The 24,362-nt window shown below is 43.0% G+C and overlaps 1 protein-coding gene across 4 annotated transcripts; it reads left to right on the plus strand.

Annotated features, from left to right (window-relative positions):
- The first annotated feature begins 1,826 nt into the window (after nt 1–1,826).
- kdm5c (lysine demethylase 5C) lies at nt 1,827–23,849 on the plus strand. 4 transcript variants are annotated; one of them, XM_088289357.1, is made up of 30 exons: nt 1,827–2,251; nt 2,639–2,728; nt 3,824–3,971; nt 4,166–4,243; nt 4,343–4,465; nt 6,544–6,714; nt 6,806–6,940; nt 10,158–10,214; nt 13,116–13,239; nt 13,305–13,603; nt 14,069–14,227; nt 14,314–14,433; nt 14,535–14,693; nt 15,171–15,352; nt 15,430–15,592; nt 15,671–15,790; nt 15,868–16,062; nt 16,195–16,376; nt 16,532–16,656; nt 16,760–16,907; nt 16,973–17,063; nt 17,158–17,540; nt 17,604–17,742; nt 17,816–17,995; nt 18,454–18,567; nt 18,643–19,359; nt 20,859–20,901; nt 20,983–21,182; nt 22,203–22,379; nt 23,708–23,849. In XM_088289357.1, exons 3-30 carry the CDS (start codon nt 3,828–3,830, stop codon nt 23,714–23,716), a joined length of 4,737 nt encoding a protein of 1,578 aa, XP_088145483.1. In that variant the 5' UTR covers nt 1,827–2,251; nt 2,639–2,728; nt 3,824–3,827; the 3' UTR covers nt 23,717–23,849. The 4 variants fall into 4 exon arrangements, with proteins under 4 accessions (XP_088145483.1, XP_088145486.1, XP_088145484.1 ...); XM_088289360.1 differs by lacking the exon at nt 10,158–10,214; XM_088289358.1 differs by lacking the exon at nt 2,639–2,728.
- The last annotated feature ends 513 nt before the right edge of the window (nt 23,850–24,362 follow it).

The following is a 24,362-nucleotide window of genomic DNA, read 5'->3' on the forward strand; positions in this document are numbered from 1 at the left end:
AAGTGATTTGGCATATTCACATTTCCTACTTGAGGTTACTATCAGTTTACAAAGTTTTAGTGGAAAAGAAATGAAGCCACTGATCATCCATAATGAGCCCATCAAATAAGAAATGTACCAATATCATCATTGTAGATAAGCCATGAATCTGTTCCCGCCCCTATAAAAGAATACAAATTATTTTTGTGATGTGCTTTTTTAATAACAAAATAGCAGCTTGCAATGTATTCATTTATGGGGAAAAAACATATAATGGCATAATTAAATAGAATGTTAAGATTTCTTTTTTCCAAAAGCCACTTTATTTGCTTCAATTCAATGAACCTTGTGCGTCTCCTTTGTGGTGTGCGCGCCTTGGCCACATTGGGGCAGTATAATGCAGACATACTGAAAGGAGACGGTCACAATTACTGTCCGTAAACCACGAAAATATTATCACACTCTCTAACATTGTTGAATTGTACATAGAACTAAGCAAAGTAAATTAAATCAAAAAGGTTTTTTTAGTCCATGCAAAGTAAGTGTACCAAAAGTTTAATACAACTGAACTAAAAAAAATCTAAGTCATCTAAGTCACATTAAAATTATGCACATTTGAGTTTAGCATCAAATTGGGGTTTTTTTTATTCACCAAAAGAGGGAGCCCACGCACCACTGGTAGTATGAATATCATGTTTTACAATTGCGGAGTAGTTTTACAATATGAAATAAAACTATGTTACATCCAGTAAAACATGAATCACGTTACACCTCTTAATGAAAACATGTCAGTAAAATAAGAATATTGTGATTTGGAACATGTACAACAAGCTTTTAAAGTGGCCACATTACAAAATAAAGCTAACAATTATAAATACAATACAAGATGCAGTACAATAAAACTTTTTTATATAGTGAATTTCACAACAGCTGAATCTGTAACAAAGCGCTTTTCATATGGTGAAATATAAATTTGCGGGATATTAGAACACGAATTAAAACACATGAAAAGTAGATATTAGAAGCACAGCAGAACCGCGACAATCAAAATGTGTAGTTAAACAAGTTGTAAAAGTGGACAGAGAGGGGGCTTGCCTAACATTTAATGGAAGTTCATTCCATAGGGAAGGACCGGCAACACAAAATGCGCAACCCACCCTGAGGCTGCACTTAGTCCTTGGCACTTCCTACAGCATGTGGTCCTTAGACCTGAGGCAGCGGGTAGGTGCGTAGGGGTGGAGGAACTCAGAGAGGTACACTTGGTGAGGCCATTTAAAGATTTAAAGACAAACAGAACTATCTTAAAATGAACTATAACGCACACCGGGAGAGCCATTAAATTGAAGCCAAGATTGGAGTTATAAGATCTGTCTTTCAATCTCCAGTTAAAAGATGAGCAGCAGAATTTTGCACCCGTTTGAGGCGCTTGAGGGAGGACTGGCTGACTCCAAAGTAAAGTAACAAAGGGCTGCCAGGATGGCCGAGTGGTCTAAGGCGCCGCGTTCAGGACCCAGTCTCCCCAGGAGGCCTGGGTTCGAATCTCGAATTTCCCCATTGTGGGACTAATAAAGGCAATATTATCATTACAGTTTCTAAATGCTGCTGGGAACACACAAATTATGCCGAAAATAACACAAATCTCATTCAACTATAGATTATTCTGTTGTGAAATTACGAGAAGAATATGATACACGAAGGCCTTGTTTCCAAGGTACAGTGCGTTGTTTATTACAGTTACTGAGTTTCCTTTGTGATTGTTTTCCTTGAAGCGACGGTTGTAACTACAGCGCGTTGTTGCCTTCTTAAGTACCATCGTGAATCAGCGTACGTGCGCATTACTTCCAAAGAGCGAACGTAGCGGACGCTCTGCGAAGACTCTGGGTAGTGCTTCACCCGTGAGAAAAAGAAAAAGAAAAAAAAACAAGATGGCGACTCGTCAAGAAAGATAGGATGGCCTGAAGGGAGTAATGGTGTTTGTCGGAAAAGGATTGCTCACCACAAATACGTTCACAGTAGCGATTCTTGGCTAAAATGAAACGGATGCCTCGCATCCATATTTTGAGTGTTTTGGCGGAGTGGAGGACATACAGGGTGTATTGAAGCGACCAACTTTGATTGTAACAGTTAGCAGCACTAGCTCGCCAGCGGCACCAAAGCACAGCTGGCCCTCGTTAGCCAACCACCAACAAGCAACAGCCAGCAGTCACCGCAACTAGACGAAGGAGAGCGTCCAGCGGCCCCGTCATAGCCCGGGACATCGAGGTGTCTTTGGGTCAGTCAACAACCGCACACAACGACGCTGTGTCGCGTGTATAGTGTTCCAATGCTACGCTGCTTTTGTTACATAATGTCCAATCGCTGCGTCGACTTGGCCGTTGTCGTGAGGACACACGGAAGCCCCGTGTCAATGTTTGCTAATTTTCACCTCCGAGCTAACTAATGCTAACCAAGCTGCTCCGGACGGCAAAATCTGATCGCAGGCCTTGATGCTAACGTTAGCTCCACCGGTGTTTGAGAAAAATAAAAAAAACGATACACTGCGAAGGATCAAAGAAAACGTAGGCATGGGCATTCTTAGTGAGACTAAAGTGAATTGCTATGCATCGTTTTTAGGACTTGTTTTGACTGGAACTGATATTAAATCGTCTTGTGGTTTCAGGGGATTTAACCAATTTGCTTGTCACCAAAGCAATTCTCTCTCCTCAATATTGATATCAACTTGGTGAAAGACAAACGTCCTCATTTCACTGTGAGTGCTTCTTCGCTCATTAATGTCAATACGTAATTTCATAGCCGTTCCCAAAAGGTGCTCTTAGATACATAGATGCCTTTGTGGCCTTAATTTGAGTACATGGCCTACACGCCATTGTTTCGGTACAAGCTTCACGAACACGGATTGTACGAACATACTTAAATTAACTACCAGTGACCCCCAGTGTGAAGATTTTAAAGAGGTCATTTTCAAAACATTGTTCCATTTCTCAACATTATCGTACTGAGTTTGTGGTTATGTATGACGATTAATGAAAAAAATGGGTTGCCAAGTTTTCTTCAGTCCACTTTCAATCATGTGGATTGTCAAAGAAGGTACGTTTTTGTTGTCTTGAGTGGAAGGGCAAATACACAAGGCCTCCATTGAGGGCAAAACAAATACTTCCTCTCCAGTCTTCTGATATTTAAGGGTTAAAATAGAGGTGCTTCAAATTCCAAATTATGCACTTTGTATATGAGTAGCCAAAAAATGCCTCTTGTATCTTTTTATTCGGATAGGCAATTGCTCTCCCCAAGCTTGGGCATCCTGGATGTTTTATCCAACATGGCACCCTTCTGCAACACACCTGATTCAAATTCAGATAATCAGCAAGATCTGCAGAAGCTGGATAATCATTCTGATCATTTGAATCAGTTGTGTTGCACTGATAGTGACACAGAAAATGAATGCTTTGCTAACAATTAAACCTGCTTGTTAAAGGTATCGTTCTTCTCTCCAATATCTATGTATCTCATGTATACCTCTTTTTTAAATGGAAGTTTCAGATGATTACACTAATCTGTGTTTGAATCTAAATCAGATATTTTTACCTTTGCTTGACTGTGTGTGCTTGTTTTTGAATCATGAGATGAATTTGTTAGGAAAATGACCCTAGCACTGCTAATTCGCAGTCTTTGATCCACCCACCCTTTCATGTGTGGGACTATTTTGCAGCATAGCATGCTATGAACGAGCGCCAGGTTTTTCTGAACATTTGGGGTGTTACTTTTATGTTGAGCTCTGTTTCTTGACCAATTTTCTATTGGGGTGGCTACCATCGATATTGCAGAATGATATGATTATGTATTTCAGGGCAATGGAAGGGGATGAGTTTGTAGCTCCTCCGGAGTGTCCAGTTTTTGAGCCGTCATGGGAGGAGTTCAAGGATCCTCTAGGCTACATCGCCAAAATACGTCCAATTGCAGAGAAGTCTGGAATCTGCAAAATTCGACCGCCACCAGTAAGTACTAGAGTACTATTACTACATTTAAAGACTAGAGCCCATGTGCCCTAGGCCACAGCGTCTAAATGTTCTGCTGCTGTGCTTTAACACGTCACACAGGGAAACATTCAATTCATTCTTGTTATTTACGGGGAACTAGCAGAGCCGGCTCATGACGGCAATGCTGAATGTGATGTTCTTGTTCTAAATAGGACTGGCAACCCCCATTTTCAGTGGAGCTGGATACATTCCGATTTACGCCGCGCATCCAGAGGCTTAATGAATTGGAGGCAAGTCATTTATACACTGACTGTCTCATGTTTCTAAATGAATTAAATGTCTGAAGGGGTTTATCATAGTTGTTGTCCTTTATATCTCTTTTTTCCCAGGCGGAGACAAGAGTGAAGCTTAATTATTTGGACCGCATTGCCAGATTTTGGGAGATCCAGGCTTCCTCTTTGAAAATCCCGCACATCGAGAGGCGCATCCTTGATCTTTTTGGTCTGTCGAAGGTGATTATGAATTTCATAAAATGTCTGTGTTGCCTTTGCCTATTGCAGTGGTTCTCAAATGGGGTTACACGATGTCACTTCAGGTGGTATGTGAGATTTAAAAATATTTCTAAAAAGTAGCATCTAATCCCCCCAAAAAAGCTTGATTACAGCAGTTGCCTTCCTGCCGCCCAGAATGACAGAAGATCCTCAGTGAAGCACAAGCTCAAGTGTCTAACAAATAATGCAATTACAGTGAAACCCCGGTTATCGCGATTAATGGGGACCGAGACCACCCGCGAAAACTGAAAATCCGCGAAGTAACGGCGCCCCTTCAAAAATGCTTAAAAAAACCTATACAGGTATACAGTATATCCCCTGTATACAGTACACCATATAGAATACGGGTAGAGAGAGAGTGAAATTCATGTTGTAACAAAAGAACCAAATTATTATTAAAACTTATTATTTTTTTATTCCCCAGCCATCATTTTTGTATTTATTCAATTACTTCTTTTTGTATTTATTTAATTACTTCGACTTTTACCTGCTGGTACGCCGTCCGGTGTGCCCTGTGAAATGAAAGGTGGCATTCTTCATTTATTTATTTATTCATTTATTCATTCATAACTGACAGCCTCGCGCTCCGCTCGTGCCCGGGTGGAAGAGGTGCTCCTCTTCGGCTTAATTGTCACGCACGCCGGACCTGCTCCCCCGAAGCGTGTCTCCGTTCGGTTGAACTCTGTTTCATTTCGCCCCGCTCGTGCCCCGGGCGGAAGGTGCTCCTCTTCGGCTTAACTGCCACGCACGCCGGCCGGCCTCCTCCGGAGCTCTCATACGGTCCCGAACGGAGCGAAATGTCGCCCCGCTCGTGCCCAGGCGGAAGGTGCTCCTCTTTGGCTTAACTGCCACGCACGCCGGCCGGAGCTCTGGTACGGTCCGAACCGCGCGAAACGTCGCCCCCGATCGTGCCAGGGGGAACGTGCTCTTCTTCGTCCACTCTCCTCTTCGCCGCACCCGGCCATCTAACCGCTCCAGCGCCCCGTCGTGCCGCTCGGCGAAACTACAATGCCCCCGCGGAGCGAATGGAGAGCCCCGATCGTGCCCGGGCAAAAAAGTTTTTAATTTTTGAATATTTTTTTTAGACCCGCGAAGCACTGAACCCGCGAAAGGTGAACCGCGAAGTAGCAGGGTTTCACTGTATAGTTATATAGCGCTTTCAAAAAAGCTGCGTGTGTAACAAAACGATTTACCGAACATGCAAAAACATTTATAATGCATGTAGACTGGTTGGGTGAACTCACAAGCACCCTCAAAGAGCCTGCCAAGAGTGTAGAGCTGGTCCACGGTTCTGAGGCTGCGACGAAAACCGCACTACTACTCCTGAATCTGAGTTTCGACCTCCCGACGGACCCTCTTCAGCGCCCCTGAATTGACCTGACCAGGGAAACTGAGGAGTGTGATTCCTCTGTATTTGGGACACCCGGTGGTTCCCCTTCTTAAAAAGGGAGACCGGTTCCCCTTCTTAAAAAGGGAGACCGTCACCCCGGCCTGCCAGTCGAGAGGCACTGTCCCATATAGCCATACATTGTTGTAGAGGCGTGTCAAGCATGACAGGCCCACAGCATTCAGAGCCTTGAACTCCGAGCAACTCTCAAACACCCCCGGCGCCTTTTCCACCGAGGAATTTGTTAACCACCTCGGGTATCTCAACCCTAGAGATTGGCGAGTCCACATTGAAGTCTTCAGGCTCTGCTTCCTCAATGGAAGGTGTGTCGGTGGAATTGATTTAATTTTAATTTTTAAGCTGTGATTAACGCAATCAAAATTTTTAATCATATGACTGTCCTGATATATAGCTAGCTAGCTCGAGTTATAGTTATGTATATTAAATAAATGTCACAATATATTGAAAAAAAAATGTCCCATGTAATATGCATATCCTAAGTCCTGCAATAAGTTTCTTATGGAATTAGAGCTCAGATGTCACAAACAACTCTTTCTCAAATGGATTATTCCATCAATTCCTCAAGACTCCAACTCTGTTGTAAAAAAAAAAAAAAAAAGATTTGAACATGACTAGTACCTTGGTTTTCCAGGTTGTGTCTGATGAAGGCGGTTTTGAGATGGTCTGTAAAGAACGACGCTGGGCCCGTGTGGCTCAAAGGCTCGGCTACCCTCCGGGCAAGAACATTGGTTCTCTTCTGCGCTCGCATTATGAGAGGATTGTCCACCCCTTTGAAATGTTCCACTCTGGTGCCACCTTGCCGGTATCACTCAACTATATATATTTTTTTTTATTAAAAAGAAAAACTCTGACAAAAATTGACATTCAAGTTTTCTCATGGATGGATTTCACAGCATTGCAAGCCAAAGCACTACGATGGTGAGGATGTGGATAAGGAGTACAAGCCCCACTCCATCCCTCTGCGTCAGTCTGTGCAGCCATCTAAAATGAGCAGTTATGGGCGTCGAGCGAACCGCTGCCAGCCAGATGTAAGTCAAAGCGCTTCGTCATCAGTCGTCATAATAGTCTTCTCTAGGCACTGAGTTACCTGATTATTTGTTGAGGATTACGCTTTAATGCTTCAGAGCCGGTTTTTAAGTTTTACATGATTGTGTTAGGAGCAATTTACAGTATCATTTCTAAACTGTGCCACAGTGCTGGAGTGAAATTGACTTTGTAAATTATTTTCACTCACTGGCTCTGTTTGTCCTGAACTAAAACGGACGATGTCCAACTGTTCTTATCATTTTAACAGTTTGTTTCCTTTGCATGTCATTGTTTTATGTCAAGCTTACTTTTGAGTTTCCAGGAATTTGATTTTGTGTTTTGCCCCTCATTGAAACGCACATTGGTTATTTTGTTCATGGATCTTGGGAAAGGAAACATGCTGTTTTCTATTCTGTATGCTCAATGTGTGTCAGACGGGTTCCAGGATTGATGTCAGGAAAAAGATATTTTAAAATACAAGTTGTCATGGAAATAATCACACTGGAGTTTAACATCTTCCCAGTCTTCTGTGTCGCTTCTGGAAGGATTCTTCCAGGATCCTGCGCATCTCAATCAATTTGAACGTCTTGATATTGCCCACATCGAAACGAGTACCTTGATTGACCCCCTCGAGCTTGGGAAAGTTAAAAACGAATCACACTGATCCAGGTCGAAAAGAGGGACTGACCCTCTGGTGACACCCGCTCTCATATCAACCCTTGGTCACTCAACGGCAACACTGATGATGTTGTTAGTATGCATACTCAAACTCAGTGCGCACAAAAGGACATTCTGTGCTGTTAGTCAGCAGGGATAAAATAGACCTGCAGGATCAGTTTGTAATGCTGTTTTGATAGTCTAACCCACTTTGATAATAATAATAATAATGCCTTTATTAGTCCCACAATGGGGAAATTCGAGATTCGAACCCAGGCCTCCTGGGGAGACTGGGTCCGGAACGCGGCGCCTTAGACCACTCGGCCATGAGGAATAAAATTGTGACACGAGTCCTGGAACTTTCCGACACACCTTGGCTGCAGTCTTAGTTAGACATTGCCATTATACAGTGGTGCCTTGATACTGATGAACTGACGTAAGAATGTTTTTTATTTTATATGATTATTTTTTTCCCTCTTTGACTTGCTGTTGTGTACCTTGAGATGCGAGCGTTAAATGGTGACAATGAACTCAGTTTAATTCACTTCACAATAAGCAGCAATTTGGCATATGGTTAACAATTGACCTAAAAAAGCTATTTAATGCCTCAACCAGTTGAAGTTTACTGTCAAACCAAACTAATTGTAAAACAAAGCAAACTACACCTATTGTATTGTCAAACAACCGAAGGACTGCCTGAAGAAACGGCCAGCTAGCTTTTACTGCTATATCATTATTCTATGAAGAATGACCAATATAACAGCATTTTACTGAGTCACGTACAGTAATAGTAGAATAGTTATTTGTTGGTCTACTGACTGCACCCTGACCCCAGGTGACCAATGTGGGCTCATCAGAAGGAGCAGCACAATTAATTGAATTTCAGCATTAAATTGTGGTGCTTTTTTAAAGTATGTAAATTGTCATTGTTATGAGTTTTGTTATATTCTTTATGTACATTTTTTTTTGGGGGGGGGCTGGAAATTATTCATGTCATTTACATTCAATAAAATAAGGAAAGATGGTTTGAGATACAAGTGTTTAGAGTCACAAGTGCGATCATGCAACCGATTCCTATCTCAAGGCACCACTGTACAAGAATTGACAGAGCAATAAATCAAATATCATTGAGATCTATGGATGCCAGAATAATCGATCAACCGGAATGTATCATGGTCAATGTTTCGTTGCAGCGAGAGAATTCCTGAACCCCCATTTGGGGGGGGGGGTGAAATGGGATCCTCTTTTCTTCAATGACGATCGTGGCAAGTTATGTCAGTTCATAGTCTGCCATCGTTGTTCATTGGTGGCGTGATGGTGGGCCGCCACCAATTGCTTACATCCCCAAGCCATCCTGTTGCTGTCTTCTCACACAAAATGGAAAGAAGCGGCTTCAGTTGTTTCACGTTTATTTTGTCACATGCCTGAAGGTCTACGTCTCATCAGTTAGATGGCAGCCCTCCATCTTATGCTGATGCTCCTGTGTTGCTGTTAACTGTTCTTTGCTCAATTCAGTGTGTCTATGTATGTCTGGAAGATGTGACAGCGCTCTTGGGTCGCATCCCAGCTTGCTTTGCTTCGCTTCCATCCTGCAATGCACCTGTGCCATAACCCGCTATTGTTCCTTTCTGCCTATTATTTGGGTGCATCCCCCCCCCAGCTACTTTTATGAACAGAGATTTGTATCTAATTAAGAAAACAACCAGTATCACTAGGTCATATAGGGGTTCCCAAGTTTCCAACACAGCTGACTAAAATGATTAGCACTGTTACCAGGCTTGCTGACGAGCTGAGGCATGTAATACAGGCTGGATAGGGATTGTTGAGGACCAGACTTGGCACACCTGACCTTGAGGAATCATTTGTAATTTTTTTACCACTTGCCCATTTTGACTTATTATTATCAATGGAATTTATTAAGTTTGAGTATTTTCGTAATACAATGTACTAGCGCTGGAACTAATGATTTTAAGAATAGATCTGTGGATATTTTTTGTGATCAATGAATTATATAAAAAATATCTATTACTACTATTACTTCATTCAAAAACAGGACATCATTTAAAATTGTCAGCGCAAAAAATGCACAAACAAATTATGATTCAGTTACTGGTTTGGTCTGTAGCATCTCAGATAATGGGCAAAAATGTTGGTTATTCGTTTCCCGAAGTAAAAGCAAATATTTTCAAATTTCGTATTTTGATTAAACGCAAAGATAATCTGTCTGCTTTTATGGAGCGCTACAGAGGTCTATTAACTGTTGAGAGACAGAATTTGGATCATTTTAAAGTAACAATGTCGCTCAACGATGAATCAATATTCAGAATAGTTGTCAATTAATCTATTAATTATTGCACTTTCTATACCGCACATTGTTGAACAGTAAAACTGTTCCTTCAACGTGAGATTAGGAATGATTACTGAAGAGAGATGGACAAGAGTCTGAACATGTTAAGTTTTCACCGGAGCTACAAGTTTCAGCTCATACTTCCCAACTGTCCCACCTGTCCTCTTCTTCCTCCTGGCTTAGTTTATCGTTGCTGTTGTTGTGTCCCCTTGCAGGGTCCGGAGGATCCGAATCCCCATCCGCCCATCACTGGCTCTCAACTCAACTCAGCGGTACTGCCTCTTGAGCATATGAGCTCACCCTCAGCCCCTACTCTTACTTCTTTGCTACCCACTGCACAATTCCTGGCACCCATATGCATTTTTTAAAATTGTTTTATTGGCACTAACCACTTAATCATTTTCACTAATACATATTACAATTAACATTTCTCACTCTCGGGTTTGCATATTACACTTAATGGGGGTCTTTATGACTGGCTGTTGTGCATAGGGATAATTTTATAACATCCGTTTCCTGATATACCTGCCCAATCTTTGGCAGCGGTTGGTGGGTTTACTGAAATTTTCTGGACTTTAAACGAAAATCAACATGAAGAGCATTTTATTTTTTGTGTTTTGAGTCAACGTGAAATTGTCATTGAAGTAGCGTGACACTTCGCATCCCAGCCGACCATTTTTATTCAAATTAGTTTCTATCCAGTTGTCAACTGTGTTTCTGACTTAGTACATTAACACATCCCTCATATTTTGTTTGGATTAAGGTTCTCTATCTGAGTTGTGCTACTCTGATCTTTGTTGGGTTGTTCTGCCATTGGTCTGGCTGCATTGCTTTAAGGTGCATGTGTTCTCTCCGAGTGCTTTTTTTGCTGAGGAAGCCAGATTTTCCTTTTATATAATATTTGAATCTGTCATGCCTTGATTTATGAGTGCACCAACTACAGAGTTTTCCAAGTTACTACCCATCACATTTTTCCCCCTTTGTGTTGCGACCTAAAATTCGAGGTGCTTACTTGAAATATGGTTGCCGAGAACCGGTATTGTGCTCCACAGCACAAATAAAGCTTGAAACTCAATCTACCACTGTATTTAATTTGTCTCTAGTGATACTGTACCACCCCGCTGACTGTATTGGCAAAAAGTTAACTCCTTGTTCTTAACAATTTTCTGGGCCTTCACGAAAATGTAGTTTGCTTTTGTTTGGTGTACACACCACCCAATGTCTTGTGTAGGTTTTGCATTGTCCTGCTAACTAATTAACAAAACAACGATCAAATCATATCCACCTACTTGTGCAGTTTGCTCACAGTGGTTGTTAAAAATATTTAAAATATCCCATAAGGCTTTGAAAGGTGACTTGTGGTACTAACTTCACAGCCAGAATAAGCCTTGCATCACATCTGGAATAAAAGGTTGCATTTTGACTTCGCATCAAATATTTGTAGGAAAGACGAATGGGAAAAACCGGAGTGATGTCCATTTTATTTGCAGACATTTGTCATGGAGCTTGATTTAGAATGGCTTATGTACAATGGTTATTTTCTGCATAAGGTGTTTATGGGCCCATTTCCAAACCTCTGTTCATTTAATTTTGTGAGTCTTATTATTTAAACTGTTGTCTACTTCTGTGCTGCAGAGTTCACCACAGTCTTGTTCATGGTGTTTGACTCCCTAATATGACACAGCTTGGACATGTAGTATGTCTGGAGAGTATTTAACTTTTCCCCAAGAAAATTTCTGCAACTCTCTTGTAAAATTAAGAAATTACATGTCGTGGCGTATTCACAGCCTTTGCTGTGAACCTCGTGATAGAGCCCGGGGTAAACCTGTTTCCACTGACATGGCATATTTTTACTGCTCAGTTGGACCTAAATGTACTTGACTGGTCATTATTTGGCTAGGCACACATCCGTATAGCTAAGGTTCAACACTTGGTAGTGCATGTCTGATTTAAGTCTTCGTCATGAATGACAAATGTCATCTTTGAAGTAAACTGGGCACCACTCATCATCTGGCCAACAGCGTCCCAACAGTCAAGCACTTTGGTGGCAGCAGCATGCTGTGGGGATGTTGTTCAGCAGCAGGAATGGGGAGACATGTCAGAATTGAGGGAAGTATTAATGAAGTGATGTAGAGACATTCAGGATTAACACCTGCTCCAAAACCCTCTTGACCTAACACTGTGGTGACGGTACACCTTTCAACGGGACAAGGATCTTTAACACACCGTCAAATTAAATGAGTCATCTGATTTGAATGTCTTGGGAGTGATCTGAAAATGGCTTTGCACCGACACTATCCAAGCTCGAGGAAATTGAGAGGCGCTGCAAATAGGAATGTGTGAACTTGTCTGAAGATGTGCCAAGACTCAAGGATGTACTTTCTGCCAAAAAGTGCATCAGTGCAGTATTGTGTAAAGGCTGTGAAATATTTTACATGTGATTTCTTAAATATGCACAAATATCTGCAGCTTTTTGTTGTGAGTGTGGTATTTCCAGAGGGGAAATTTAGGAATTGAGTGGTTGTTTGTTAGCCAGTTCAGGGTGTAACTTGCCTAATACCTTACAACATTTGGGATAGACTCCAGCACACCCGCGATCGTCATAAGGGTGAACAGTTCATATAATGGCTGGATGGAATTCAGAAATAATTCCGCTTTGGTATAAGGCTGTAATGTAACACAATGTGGAAAAATGTGAGCTAAATGATAACTTCCTGGATGTAGTTTTGTTGAACTGGTGCTAGTGTTATCATTTCATGACCAATCAGCATTTGAATTATCTTCAAGATGGTTGGTCTCATCTGGTTTCTCATAATTTTAAATAAATGTTTGACTTTTGCAGTACAAGAGTGTTTTGACTGGCTCAAACAACCCCGCAGCAATGGCATGTTTCCATGTCATTGTTGAGGGAATTTAAAATTGCTTTGTGAGTCATTAGTGTTCTGTTTATGGTTGTAGCTGTTTTAGCTTCTTTTGAATTGTTTACCTTGTGATGAGTCTTTCACGCTTTCCATAATGGCTAACCTAGCTAGAATAACTCCTTTTTGCACTGCTTCTGATCTTGATTTTTGTCTGCATTAGTCCGCATTGCTATGCTCTGTGTGCTTTGAAGAGCAGCAGCAGTCTGTACATTCTTTATTGACGACTCTGCACCTTTTTTTTTTTATTTTCAGCCCGAACCTACTGAGGAAGACATAGAGAAGAACCCAGAGTTGAAGAAGCTGCAGATCTACGGTGCCGGACCCAAGATGATGGGACTTGGACTTGTGGCACGTGATCGTGGCATGAGGAAGAAGGGTAAGAGATGCATTGACTTAAATGCTGCATACATTCCAATGACTACTTTTAATCCTTTCTTCCAGATGAACTGCCTCAAACTGTGACTGTCATGGATGGCACAGCAGTTGCTCCTGCTGTCACTAGTTTAAAAGCGGAGATTCTGGTTCCGCCCGACAGACCGACCGAAGAGTCCCCAGACACTCCCCAAGTTCCCCCCGCCAGCATCACGGTCAAAACAGAGGTCAAGGATGAAGTGAAGACTGAAGTTAAGAAAGAAGAATTGGAGGAGCATCTTCACAAAGATAGTCGCCAACATTTTACAGATGGTCCATGCACCAAAATGACCATGAGGTTAAGACGGAACCTCAACAACATGCAGGGGGTAAGGAAGTAAAACGATCAACCCCGATAAAGTGATCATTTGAGCAACCATTTTCATAAAAATCAGGCATTGCAATTAACGACTCCAAAGATAGTGATAAACTAGAGGGAAATTTGATTTGATCAAGAGTGCTTTCTTGAGATGCAGGCATGGACAGTGATCAATTGAAACATGCATCAATCAAAACTCTGGGGGAAGAGACATACAAACATTATCTTTTATTGGACCGACCGTTATTTCGTGTTTTGTCGTGGAGTATTACATTTTGGTATCTTTGGGAGAAAAAATGTGTCCATGGTTGAAATGCAAAGTATAGCGTATTGAATATTGTAATTAGTATTGTGATCTTGTAATAATGTTTTTAGTCACTACTTCCAGTGTATTAAGACAATGTCTGTATTTTGGAGCCTTTTGAGTAATAACGTGCCAATTTACCACTAAATACTGAAAAATGTTCTGTCAAAGGTGGAGTCCTATGTGTGTCGTATGTGTGGTCGTGGAGATGACGATGAGAAACTCTTGCTGTGTGATGGTTGTGATGACAACTACCACACGTACTGTCTACTGCCCCCACTCACTGACCCTCCCAAAGGCAACTGGCGATGCCCAAAGTGTGTTGCTGAAGTAAGTTGTAGCTTAGAAAAAAAAAACTTGTCGTGCATTAAGATAGACCGATAAGACTTATTCCTGATGTACGTGCTTCTTTGCAGGAGTGTAAGAAACCTTCGGAAGCATTTGGCTTTGAACAAGCAACTCGTGAGTACAGCCTGCAAAGTTTTGGGGAGATGGCCGACGCATTCAAAGCAGATTACTTCAACATGCCCGTCCATGTAAGCACACACACAAACTACTGGAAAGCATGACTGCTGCAATAATGAGAGAGAGAGAGAGAGAGAGAGAGAAAGATCATCCGTGTGTGCTTCCCTTGTAGATGGTTCCCACCGAGCTCGTTGAGAGGGAATTCTGGAGGTTAGTTAGCAGCATCGAGGAGGATGTGACTGTAGAATATGGAGCGGACATCCACTCCAAAGAGTTTGGCAGCGGCTTCCCGATGAACAATGGCAAGAGGATTCTGACAAAAGAAGAGGAGGTGAGCTTGCTTGTTTATGGCTTGCTGCAGTTCACCGTCTATGGGTCCCACTTAGAAAAGCAAAACATTAAGGCATAATTAACTTGAGAATCGGGTTCCCAGGCCTTAGAAAGAAATGTTTGTAGTTCAGTTCAATTTCCTGTAATTTTGTTTATCCCAAGTCCATATAAAACACACTGGTAATGCATTATGAAGTAAAGAATAATCTTTTATGTGAAGTCTGATGTCAATTTCGACTCAGTATTTTTTAAATGTTCTGGAGGTGTCATTTTTATCGTAAAATTATATTAGTTATTGTTTATTTGCGTTAGTATACCTATATCACCCTTCTTGTCGACGTCACCAATCTGTCTGGAATATAATAGATAATAAAATATAAAAGAGTAACCCACCGACAATGAATACAGTAATGGTATGTTATGCAAGTCGAGGCAAACTCTCAAGTAATTCATGGCGTTCAATCTGTGCACCTGTCAGGACTACGCCCGCAGTGGCTGGAACTTGAACGTGATGCCCGTACTGGAGCAGTCTCTACTGTGCCACATTAATGGCGATATCTCTGGCATGAAGGTGCCTTGGCTTTATGTTGGCATGGTATTCTCTGCTTTCTGCTGGCACATTGAGGATCATTGGAGCTACTCCATCAACTACTTGCACTGGTACAGGACACAGTGTTTGTTTGTTGTTTTAAAAAAAAAAAGTGATCTTATATGCTGACATGATTGATCATCCTCAGGGGGGAACCCAAAACCTGGTATGGAGTTCCTTCAGTAGCTGCTGAACGACTAGAGGAGGTGATGAAGAAATTGACTCCAGAGTTATTTGAGTACCAGCCTGACCTTTTGCACCAGTTGGTCACAATCATGAACCCAAACATTCTCATGGCTCACGGTGTACCGGTCAGTGTCTTGATGTGCATATTCTGTTGCCTCAAAATGACCATTTATGTGACTCGTGACTGCTTTTTGAATTGACAGGTTGTTAGGACCAACCAGTGTGCTGGCGAGTTTGTTATCACCTTCCCCAGAGCATACCACAGTGGTTTCAACCAGGGATATAATTTTGCAGAAGCAGTAAACTTCTGTACAGCAGACTGGGTAAGTCTCCTAATGCAGTTCTACAAAAGTGAAATTTGAGAAACAGGATGACCCCACGATTTTGTTGTTTCTTATAGCTGCCTGCCGGTCGTTCCTGCATTGAGCACTATCGACGTCTGCGGCGGTATTGCGTCTTTTCTCACGAAGAGCTCACTTGTAAAATGGCAGCCAGTCCAGAGAAACTAGATCTTAATCTTGCTGCAGCAACACACCGGGAAATGTTTATTATTGTTCAGGAGGAGAGAAAGCTCCGGAAGGCTCTGATGGAAAGGGTAAAAGTTGGCAAATTTTGTCTTTTTGGCATCCTTTTCTATGCTTTCAGTTTCTGTCATTTTTGCTAAAACTGGTCTGCTAAACTCAAAAAAAAAAAAAAAAAAGTATATATATATATATTCTGCATGCAGGGCATTACAGAAGCAGAGCGTGAGGCATTTGAACTGTTACCGGATGATGAGCGACAGTGTGACAAATGCAAAACAACGTGTTTCCTCTCTGCACTGGCTTGTTCAAACTGCCCTGAGCGTCTGGTGTGTCTGTATCACACTCAGGACCTGTGTAACTGCCCCACTGACAAACTCTACCTCAGGTACTTGTTCTGTTTTCATAAGTTATTTTTTTGTCCCTTGACATGTCTGATGTTTGGCTTCAGAAATGACAGTCTCAGAATTCTGCTATATTGTTTGCGCTGGAAAACACAAAACTGCACTTGCAGAGATAACATTTTGCGGCACCTCTTCGCAGGTACAGATACACCCTGGACGAGTTGTTGGCCATGTTACACCGCTTAAAGGTTCGCTCGGAGTCCTTTGATTCGTGGGCCAACAGAGTAAAAGAGGCACTTGAGCGAGAGGATGGAAACGAAATAGGTAGGAAACCACCACTCACGTTGCTGACATTTGTTTTGTTTTGAGGTTTTCTTCCAAAACCGAGTAACTCGATCAAAATGTGTGTTAATTAATTGAATCACAGGAATTTATTATTTGGAGACCCTCAAAACGGAAGCAGCGGAAAGAAAGTTCCCTGCCAATGAACTTCTACGTAAACTCAACACTGTCCTCAAAGACATAGAGCATTGCCAACAGAAGAGCTCTGAACTTCTTGCTCACTCAAAGACCAGGTGAGATGGAGGTAGAATATCATATTTATTAGTCACATCAGAACATTTACTCATTGCTGTTTTAGTGCCACAAAAATGACTTTGGCGGAGCTGAAATCCTTGATAGAGATGATGCACAACCTACCCTGTGTGATGAATCAGCTGGAGGAAGTGCAGGTAATTACCCCATGTTCATTGACTTGGCTTTCAACTTAAACTCAAAAAAAAAAAAATCTACTTTTGCTTCATTCGCATTTTTTTCCCCATCAAGGCGGTTCTGCAGGTGGTGAGTGATTATCAGAGCCGAGCTCAGGAGTTGGTCAATGAGCGCGACTGGAGGAGGAACTCTGCACCAGCAGAGCTGGTGCAGTCGTTGCTGGAGCAGGGAACTCAGCTGCCTGTCGTGGTACCAGAGTGTGATCTGCTTCAAGGCCTTCAGGAGTTGGGGCGCTGGCTGGCAGAGGTCAGGCGCACATTGGGCACAGAAGGCGGTGAGAGGCCAGAGGTTACGTTGCCAGTGTTGAGGAATCTGATTGAGGCAGGCTGCAACGTGCCTCAGAGTGCCTCTGTGGATACTGCCATGGCAGAACTGCAAGAGCTGCTCACTATTGCAGAGCGTTGGGAGGAGAAGGCACAGATCTGTCTTGAACAAAGGTATGTCTGCATAAACATGTCAACCAGTTACCCTGATCTCAACTCGTCAATTGGCTTCCCCAGGCAAAAGCACCCTCTCTCAACACTGGAGGCGATTGTGAATGAGGCCCAGCTTATTCCCGTAAAGTTGCCCAACATTCAAGCTTTGCAGGGCTGTCTAAGCCGCGCACATGCCTGGGTAACAGACCTGGAGGAAATACAGGTAAAATTGCTCCACTGTCTCTCGCTTGGCGTAATTTCGGCTTGTGTCATAATGCTGTGTCCTCTTGTCATAGAATGGCGAGCATTACCCGTGCCTGGATGACCTGGAGGGCCTCGTGGCCATTGGAAGAGACCTGCCCGTCTTCATGGAGGAGCTGCGACAGCTGGAGCTACAGGTGGCCAGCGCTCACTCCTGGAGGGACAAGGCCACAAAGACCTTCTTGAAGAAGAGCAGTCAGCACAGCCTGCTCGAGGTGCCCTACTACTGCTACTCATGCCCACTGCGTGTTGAACGATTTGGCTGAACCTGATTGAACTGTCACGCAGTTCTCAGAATTTATTTATAACACTATAAATGAGTACATCGTAACAAACTGTTATAATTTCCCAGCTCATGAATGCAACACACGTGACCGTGTGTGCTCTTCCTGCTTTGATTTCAACAGTCTGCAAAAGCTCATGTCAAATAAACCAGCTAGTCTCAAAGGTTCCACCTCTGCCTTAGTCATCCACTTATTGAAATGCGCTACATAATTAAAGCTATATTATTTTATCAGTCTAGCACGGCTACCCCATTACTCATTACTAAGGATGACAGCCAAACTCTGAATACTCTCAACGGGTCTTCTCTATCCCCCATGAATAGCCGCCCCTACCAAGCTATGGCAACTGTTCTGAAGAATTTCAATGAACATGCAGTTTTGGCCTGCAGGTGTTGTGTCCATGTGTTAAAAGGAGACATGATGAGACACTAGAAGACATGGACGACTGTGATACCAACACTCTGGGACTCTCTGCTCAAGACCTACGAGACCCTGCAGCTATTGTGAGTTTGTTGCACAACATCGAGCTGTGGCTATGCGGGTCTTCAATGTGTCTGAACTTGTGCTTTTTCCTCTAGGTGATGGCATTCAAAGAAGGGGAGCACCGGGAGAAGGAGGCACTACTGAGGTTACAGAAATTCAACTTGGGGAAGACAGGACTTTGCAAGGAGGGCAAGGAGACGTCAGATGAACTCAAGGAAACGGACTCTGCAAACTGTATCAAAGACAACGGGAACTACTCCGGCGCCTCCTCTGTTCAGACGGTGTGCGTGTGTGCCGGTCAGCCGCGCTCACCTCAATTGCGTTGCCATCTTTGCAAGGACTGGTTCCACGGTGACTGCGTTCCCTTCCCCTCGCTGCTACCTTCTTGTGGACTGCTAGGCAACCCGCGCTGCTGGTGGGATTGGGACTCGCGCTTTCTGTGTCCACGGTGCCAGCGCTCACGCCGCCCCCGTCTGGAAACTATCCTGGCATTACTGGTGGCCTTGCAGAGGCTACCCGTGCGCCTACCCGAGGGAGAGGCGCTGCAGTGTCTTACGGAGCGAGCCATCACATGGCAGGGTCGTGCCAAAGAGGCACTGGAGACCCCAGAGCTGCAGCGGGCCCTTCAGACGCTGCAAGAACTCAAAGAAACCCTCCGATGTGACAAAGAGGAGGAAAGTACGCAGAAAGAGGCGGACTCCAGCTCAGTCATTGTTTTATCTGACTCAGAGGGTGGTGAAGGAGAGGACGGAATCATCGATCTGACGGACGATTCCCCGAAAAAGAAATCCAAGGAGTCCAATGGCGTTGAGGTACACCCTAAACCTGAGGTTCTTTGGAGACAGTTTCCTGAGCACCTCTTCATAATTTGAATACCAAATAAGTTATGTTTGTAGTACATAATTTATATTGTGGTATAAACTGAATCCCTTCATAGTAACTACATAGAACGCCATCCAAACTTAGTCTGAATATTATAATGGAAGTGTTTCTGAATGGGTAAAATGGTCAATTAGCAAGCTTTAAATGAGACAAATTTTACCAGGACCAAAAATTGTTCTTTTATCTCTGCCAGGTTTTTTTTTAGGTTATTTACCTGACATGCGGCAGTCTTTTGCCCATACTCTGAAGAAGGCGAAAAAACTGCTGCCAAAACATGTCAGGTAAATAACCTAATAATAAATCTGTGTGAGATGAAAAAACTGAAGAGATTAATTATAAAAGCCAAAATGGACTTTATGTCATAACAAATATTGTAGGTCTAGCCTAAAATAGTTTTAAGAACAAAGTATACTTCATTGTTTAGATATGGGCAGTAAAAGCTATAAAATAAAAAAGCAATGGTTTCCTGAAAATGCTAAACATTAATTGGTTGAATAAAGCCAAACAAGCGTCCACGCTGTGATTTAAGAATGTGTCTTTCTGTAAAGTGGCTAAACAAAGGGATCTTAGACCAAAGCATCTGCATCAAGTTTGTCCATGGAATATGGCCAAGAATCCTTTGCGATAAAGCCTGTTTTTTTCTCTCCCACTTTATCTGAGTGACACGACATGCCATTTCTTTGCTTCACACCTTGTGTGACTTGGTACCGTCTTGTCTATCAAAATGCGTCCCGATATCCACTTTTTGAATTTTTAGGACATAAATTCATTTTGCTGTGCTTATTTGAGGTTGGGTTGCAAAATCAGCAGCTTAAGATGGGAAGCCCAGATTTACCTCTCTCGCCACTTCATCTCTTTCCTCCTGGAAGATCTCGAGGTGTACCCAAGCCAGCCAGTAGACATATTCTCTACAGCATGTTCTTGGTCGTCTCTGGCACGTCCTCCCAGTGTGACGTGTCTGATACACCTCACCAGGGACATGCCTGAGCCACCTCTTCTGGTTTGGCTCCAGAGGGGTGACCCATGTCCCTACAAGGGACATAGAGTTCCAAAGAAATCAGTCATCTTAGGAGGTCTCTGAAGCATACTTTGTGTGGTCCTCTCGGACTTGTTCCATCGCCATAAAACTCCAGACAACTTTGCTTCTAGGATTATTGGGACACACATACCCCTCCACCAAAATAAGGTGATGGCTCAAGGAGGGGGTTTGGACCATCCTTGGCGGTAAATTTGGCCTCACATGTGGTAGATTACATTAGTTAGGTAGGAGCAGAGTCATAACTCTGAACTAAATTTATTTTGTAGACCCACAAATTTGGGCTCTTAGTCTCCAGTTTGAGAACAGCGACCCAGACTGTATGAATCTTTATAAATGGGCTATGAAATGTTTCTTGCCTGTTTGTGTGATGAGATTTTTATTTTCTTATAGGCTGCTCGTGAAAATGGCATCAGCAAGAACTCCAGCATCACCGGTAAGTCAGCGTGTTGGACAGCCTGTTGTTTTCCCTTTGGAAACCGATCGTGAAGGCTTTATATTTGCTCTGCACGCTCAGGTGTGGGATCTCTGCTACCGCTGCTGCCCGAGCTCAGAGGTCAGGTGGTGCAGATTTCGTCAGCCACGAGGGAGCGACTGGAGGAGCTGCAGCTGGAAGGAGATTTGCTAGAAGTCTCTCTGGACCAGACGCATATCATCAGCAGAGTCCTGCAGGCGGCCTCCGATCCACCTGAGGCGACACTATGCACACTCATTCAGGTCAGCACTGACATAGCCGTGTGTGTTTATGGCTCTTGTGCTTGAGCCCTGAAGAAATGTGTATTTATATATCTATACTGAAATCAAATGTAAAAATTGCACTAAATACAGCAGCAAAAAAAAAAACAATAAAGGGATTTCTATTCTATTCTATTCTATTCTAAAACTTTACTTACCATATTTTCCCGACCATAAGGCGCTCCATATTAAAAGTCGCTGCCTTAGTTATTTCTGTATTTAACACATAAAGGTGCACCCTTTTATTGGGCGCAGGCATGGTAAAACATACTCCATCTCAAAGCATACGGTAGTACTCATGCACGCTCAAACGCACGCTAGCGTATGTTTATGAAAAGTCAATGGCGCAAAACTGAGTTTGGTTGTACTTTTTTGAAGTATTTAGCATAACAGATTCCCTCTCCTCAATGTCAGTCAGTCTTGTTTCCATGCGGCTCCTCAGAAATGATGCCATCTTTTGAGAAAGCTCGAACAGTGCCAGCTGATAAATTAGTGACTATAGTGGCTAACGGTTAGCCCAAGCAATCTATTCACAAATTGTGGCGTTACTCACCGGGGTATCCTTGCACCTTCACTTTGAACACCCTGTTTACACTGACATCCCACGGTTAGAGTTCTTTTGTCAAGCTTCCCGGAATGGTGGCAAGCTTCAAGTTCATTTGCTGCGCTACAGTACCTTCTGACGGCTTGCCTTTAGTGTCCTCTTTCGCTGCCGCATGCTGAGCTCAGTCACGTCCGCCTTTCCTCTTTATACGCAGCCGTGTGTCGGCAGGCTATGCTCCCAATCAGTCAAGCTGAGCGCTCAAGAAAGTCACACCAGACTATCAATAGTCGACTAGCAAAATAATCGTTTGTGGCGGCCCTAATGTATGTATATATTTATGTATGTTGCTCTAAAACCCTGCTCATACTTAAAAACTTGGGTCTTTGAGATTGTTGTTGTTCTAAGTGCCCAAGGGGAATCTTAATACATGTCTTGATGTAATGCATGTGCCGCCATAGACGGAACTTGAAGAACAGCGGCGAAGCAGTCGAGGCCGTACGAAGGACTCCAAGAGGAAGCGAAAGAGCCACCGAGGAGGCGGCGAGGCGGACGGGGTCGGAACAGCGCTTTTAGACATGTCCAACTCAAAGAAAACATGCCCCTCCCCTGACCTGCCTGCCCACACTCATATGGAGGTACGCCTGGCAGCCTTTCTTCACTTTCAACCTACAGTGTAACCTCGTTTCACAAACGTATAAATCTGATTTGATACATAAACCAGTACTCGGTACTACACTCAGTTGAATTTTCTTACTATGTCACGCCTCATTAAAGGTAAGGAACTGAACCCCAAAACTACCCCTTTGTTGATTTAATAATTATGAACAAAAATCTTGGTGGTGGGGGGGGGGCATCGACTAAGATGCCATGACTCTGTAAATTGTGACGTGAACACAATGTAGCCAATCAAAGAAGCGCTCTGACTGACCAACAAGGAAGCAGCTCCAAATTACACAGAACAAGTCCTGCCAGATGTCGTTTTATTTAGAATGGTGGCTTCCCCAGATGGCAATGAAGGGTTTTCCAAAGCGACTCTCCATTTTGAACGCTGCCTCTTGCAGTCTCTTCAGCGACACTTGGAAAACACGGCACATGTCCGGAAGCGTTTTTCTCTTCTTGGTTCTTTTGAGATCACGCGAGATTTCTGCGCAAGAGGACTTCGTTTTTTTTTTTTGTTTTTTTTTTTTTAGATCATTGGTGGAACAGAATCTGTACACGTGCGTTGAGATTATTTGAGCACACCACAAACAGTACGACCAAAACTGGGTTGTGTAACCTAGTGGTCCCCGAACCAGCCGGCCCCTTTAGACCGGGTCGCACAGATGAAAGAAAAAAAAAAAAACCTTGAGTTTATTTTTTATTCAGGGCTGAAAAAGAAATTATTTTGGAAAGTGACCAGCTTCTCTCCATTACATCCACCTATGATGGACTCTTGCCGCACGTCAAGACGCTAATTGTCTCGGTCGCATTATGCTAAATTTAAAACCACAAGCTCGCAAAATGAGTAAAAAAACAGACCACGTATGAAGCCCGCTCTACCCGATATGTGGTGAGCAGCTCTTGACAAACTTATGGGGTGAGTTATATATTGAATGTTCCCGCACTTGTTCTGTGGTGCCTTAATGTCACATTTCAGGTGGACACTGCTAATATTGTTCCATAAAAATATGGCTTCACGTTTATTGTAATAACCCCAGTTTGCACATTATAATTGTTCTGTGGCGTCGGTTGCTTTATCAGAGTGACCATATTAAGGTCCATTAGCATTTTATTAGTCAGCTAGCAACAATCAACCCCGCCCTGCCCCACTCCCCTTGCGGTTGCCAGTTCACAAAAGTTATGGACTTGTATGAACCGGTCTGTGGCACAAAATAGGTTGGGCACCTCTGTTATGACAGATGAACATTCTTACGATTTGAAAAATCCTTTCATGGCTATAAGATGTTTTTTTGTTTCTTGACAGATTCTGTGAGGGTGGACGTTGGCTCTGCCAAAGAAATTGAGGGAGCAGACTCTGAGAAAAGAAAGATGCGCACCCACAACCCAGCCTCATCGCTCTCTCTTGTACACTCCCCCCCACACGCATCCGACTTCCTGTCTCCCACAAGTTCCACTTTCCCTGGATCCGTTTCTCTTGTCAGCTGTCAAAGACTGTCGGATAATGTGGGACCTCCTGTGATAGAAGTGTGTGGTCTATCTAGAATTGTCTCCCAGGTAAGTTGGTATGCTTCGTTCCCCCCTTGGCGTATTAAGTGGAAGGCCCTCCCATCCTGTTCTTGAGCTCCTTGGATAAGCTATTTTTGTTCGTTTGGTTTCTATGAGGCCACGATACGACACGGACGTGCGGCGCAACCTTGATGACTTTTATTTTTGTAGTTGTACTGAAGCTCGTGTTGGCAACATTCTGGTGATGTTATTTTGGGAAGTGTTTAAAACAGGCATTCATGTTTTTGGTGCTACTTTCCCAAAATGGACACTTTCTGACCCCCGGAGGAGAGCTGATGTCGTTCATCCTTTCAGTTCCACTTCCCTAATCTGCAAAATAAGATAACTTTACTGTAACTCACTTTATTTCCCTGTTTCAAACAATATTCTACTTGTTGTTATTATTATTATTA

The sequence above is a fragment of the Idiotropiscis lumnitzeri genome, chromosome 3, assembly GCF_059441095.1.
Source record: "Idiotropiscis lumnitzeri isolate Australia: NSW breed Sydney's pygmy pipehorse chromosome 3, RoL_Ilum_1.0, whole genome shotgun sequence".
Taxonomy (NCBI): domain Eukaryota; kingdom Metazoa; phylum Chordata; class Actinopteri; order Syngnathiformes; family Syngnathidae; genus Idiotropiscis; species Idiotropiscis lumnitzeri.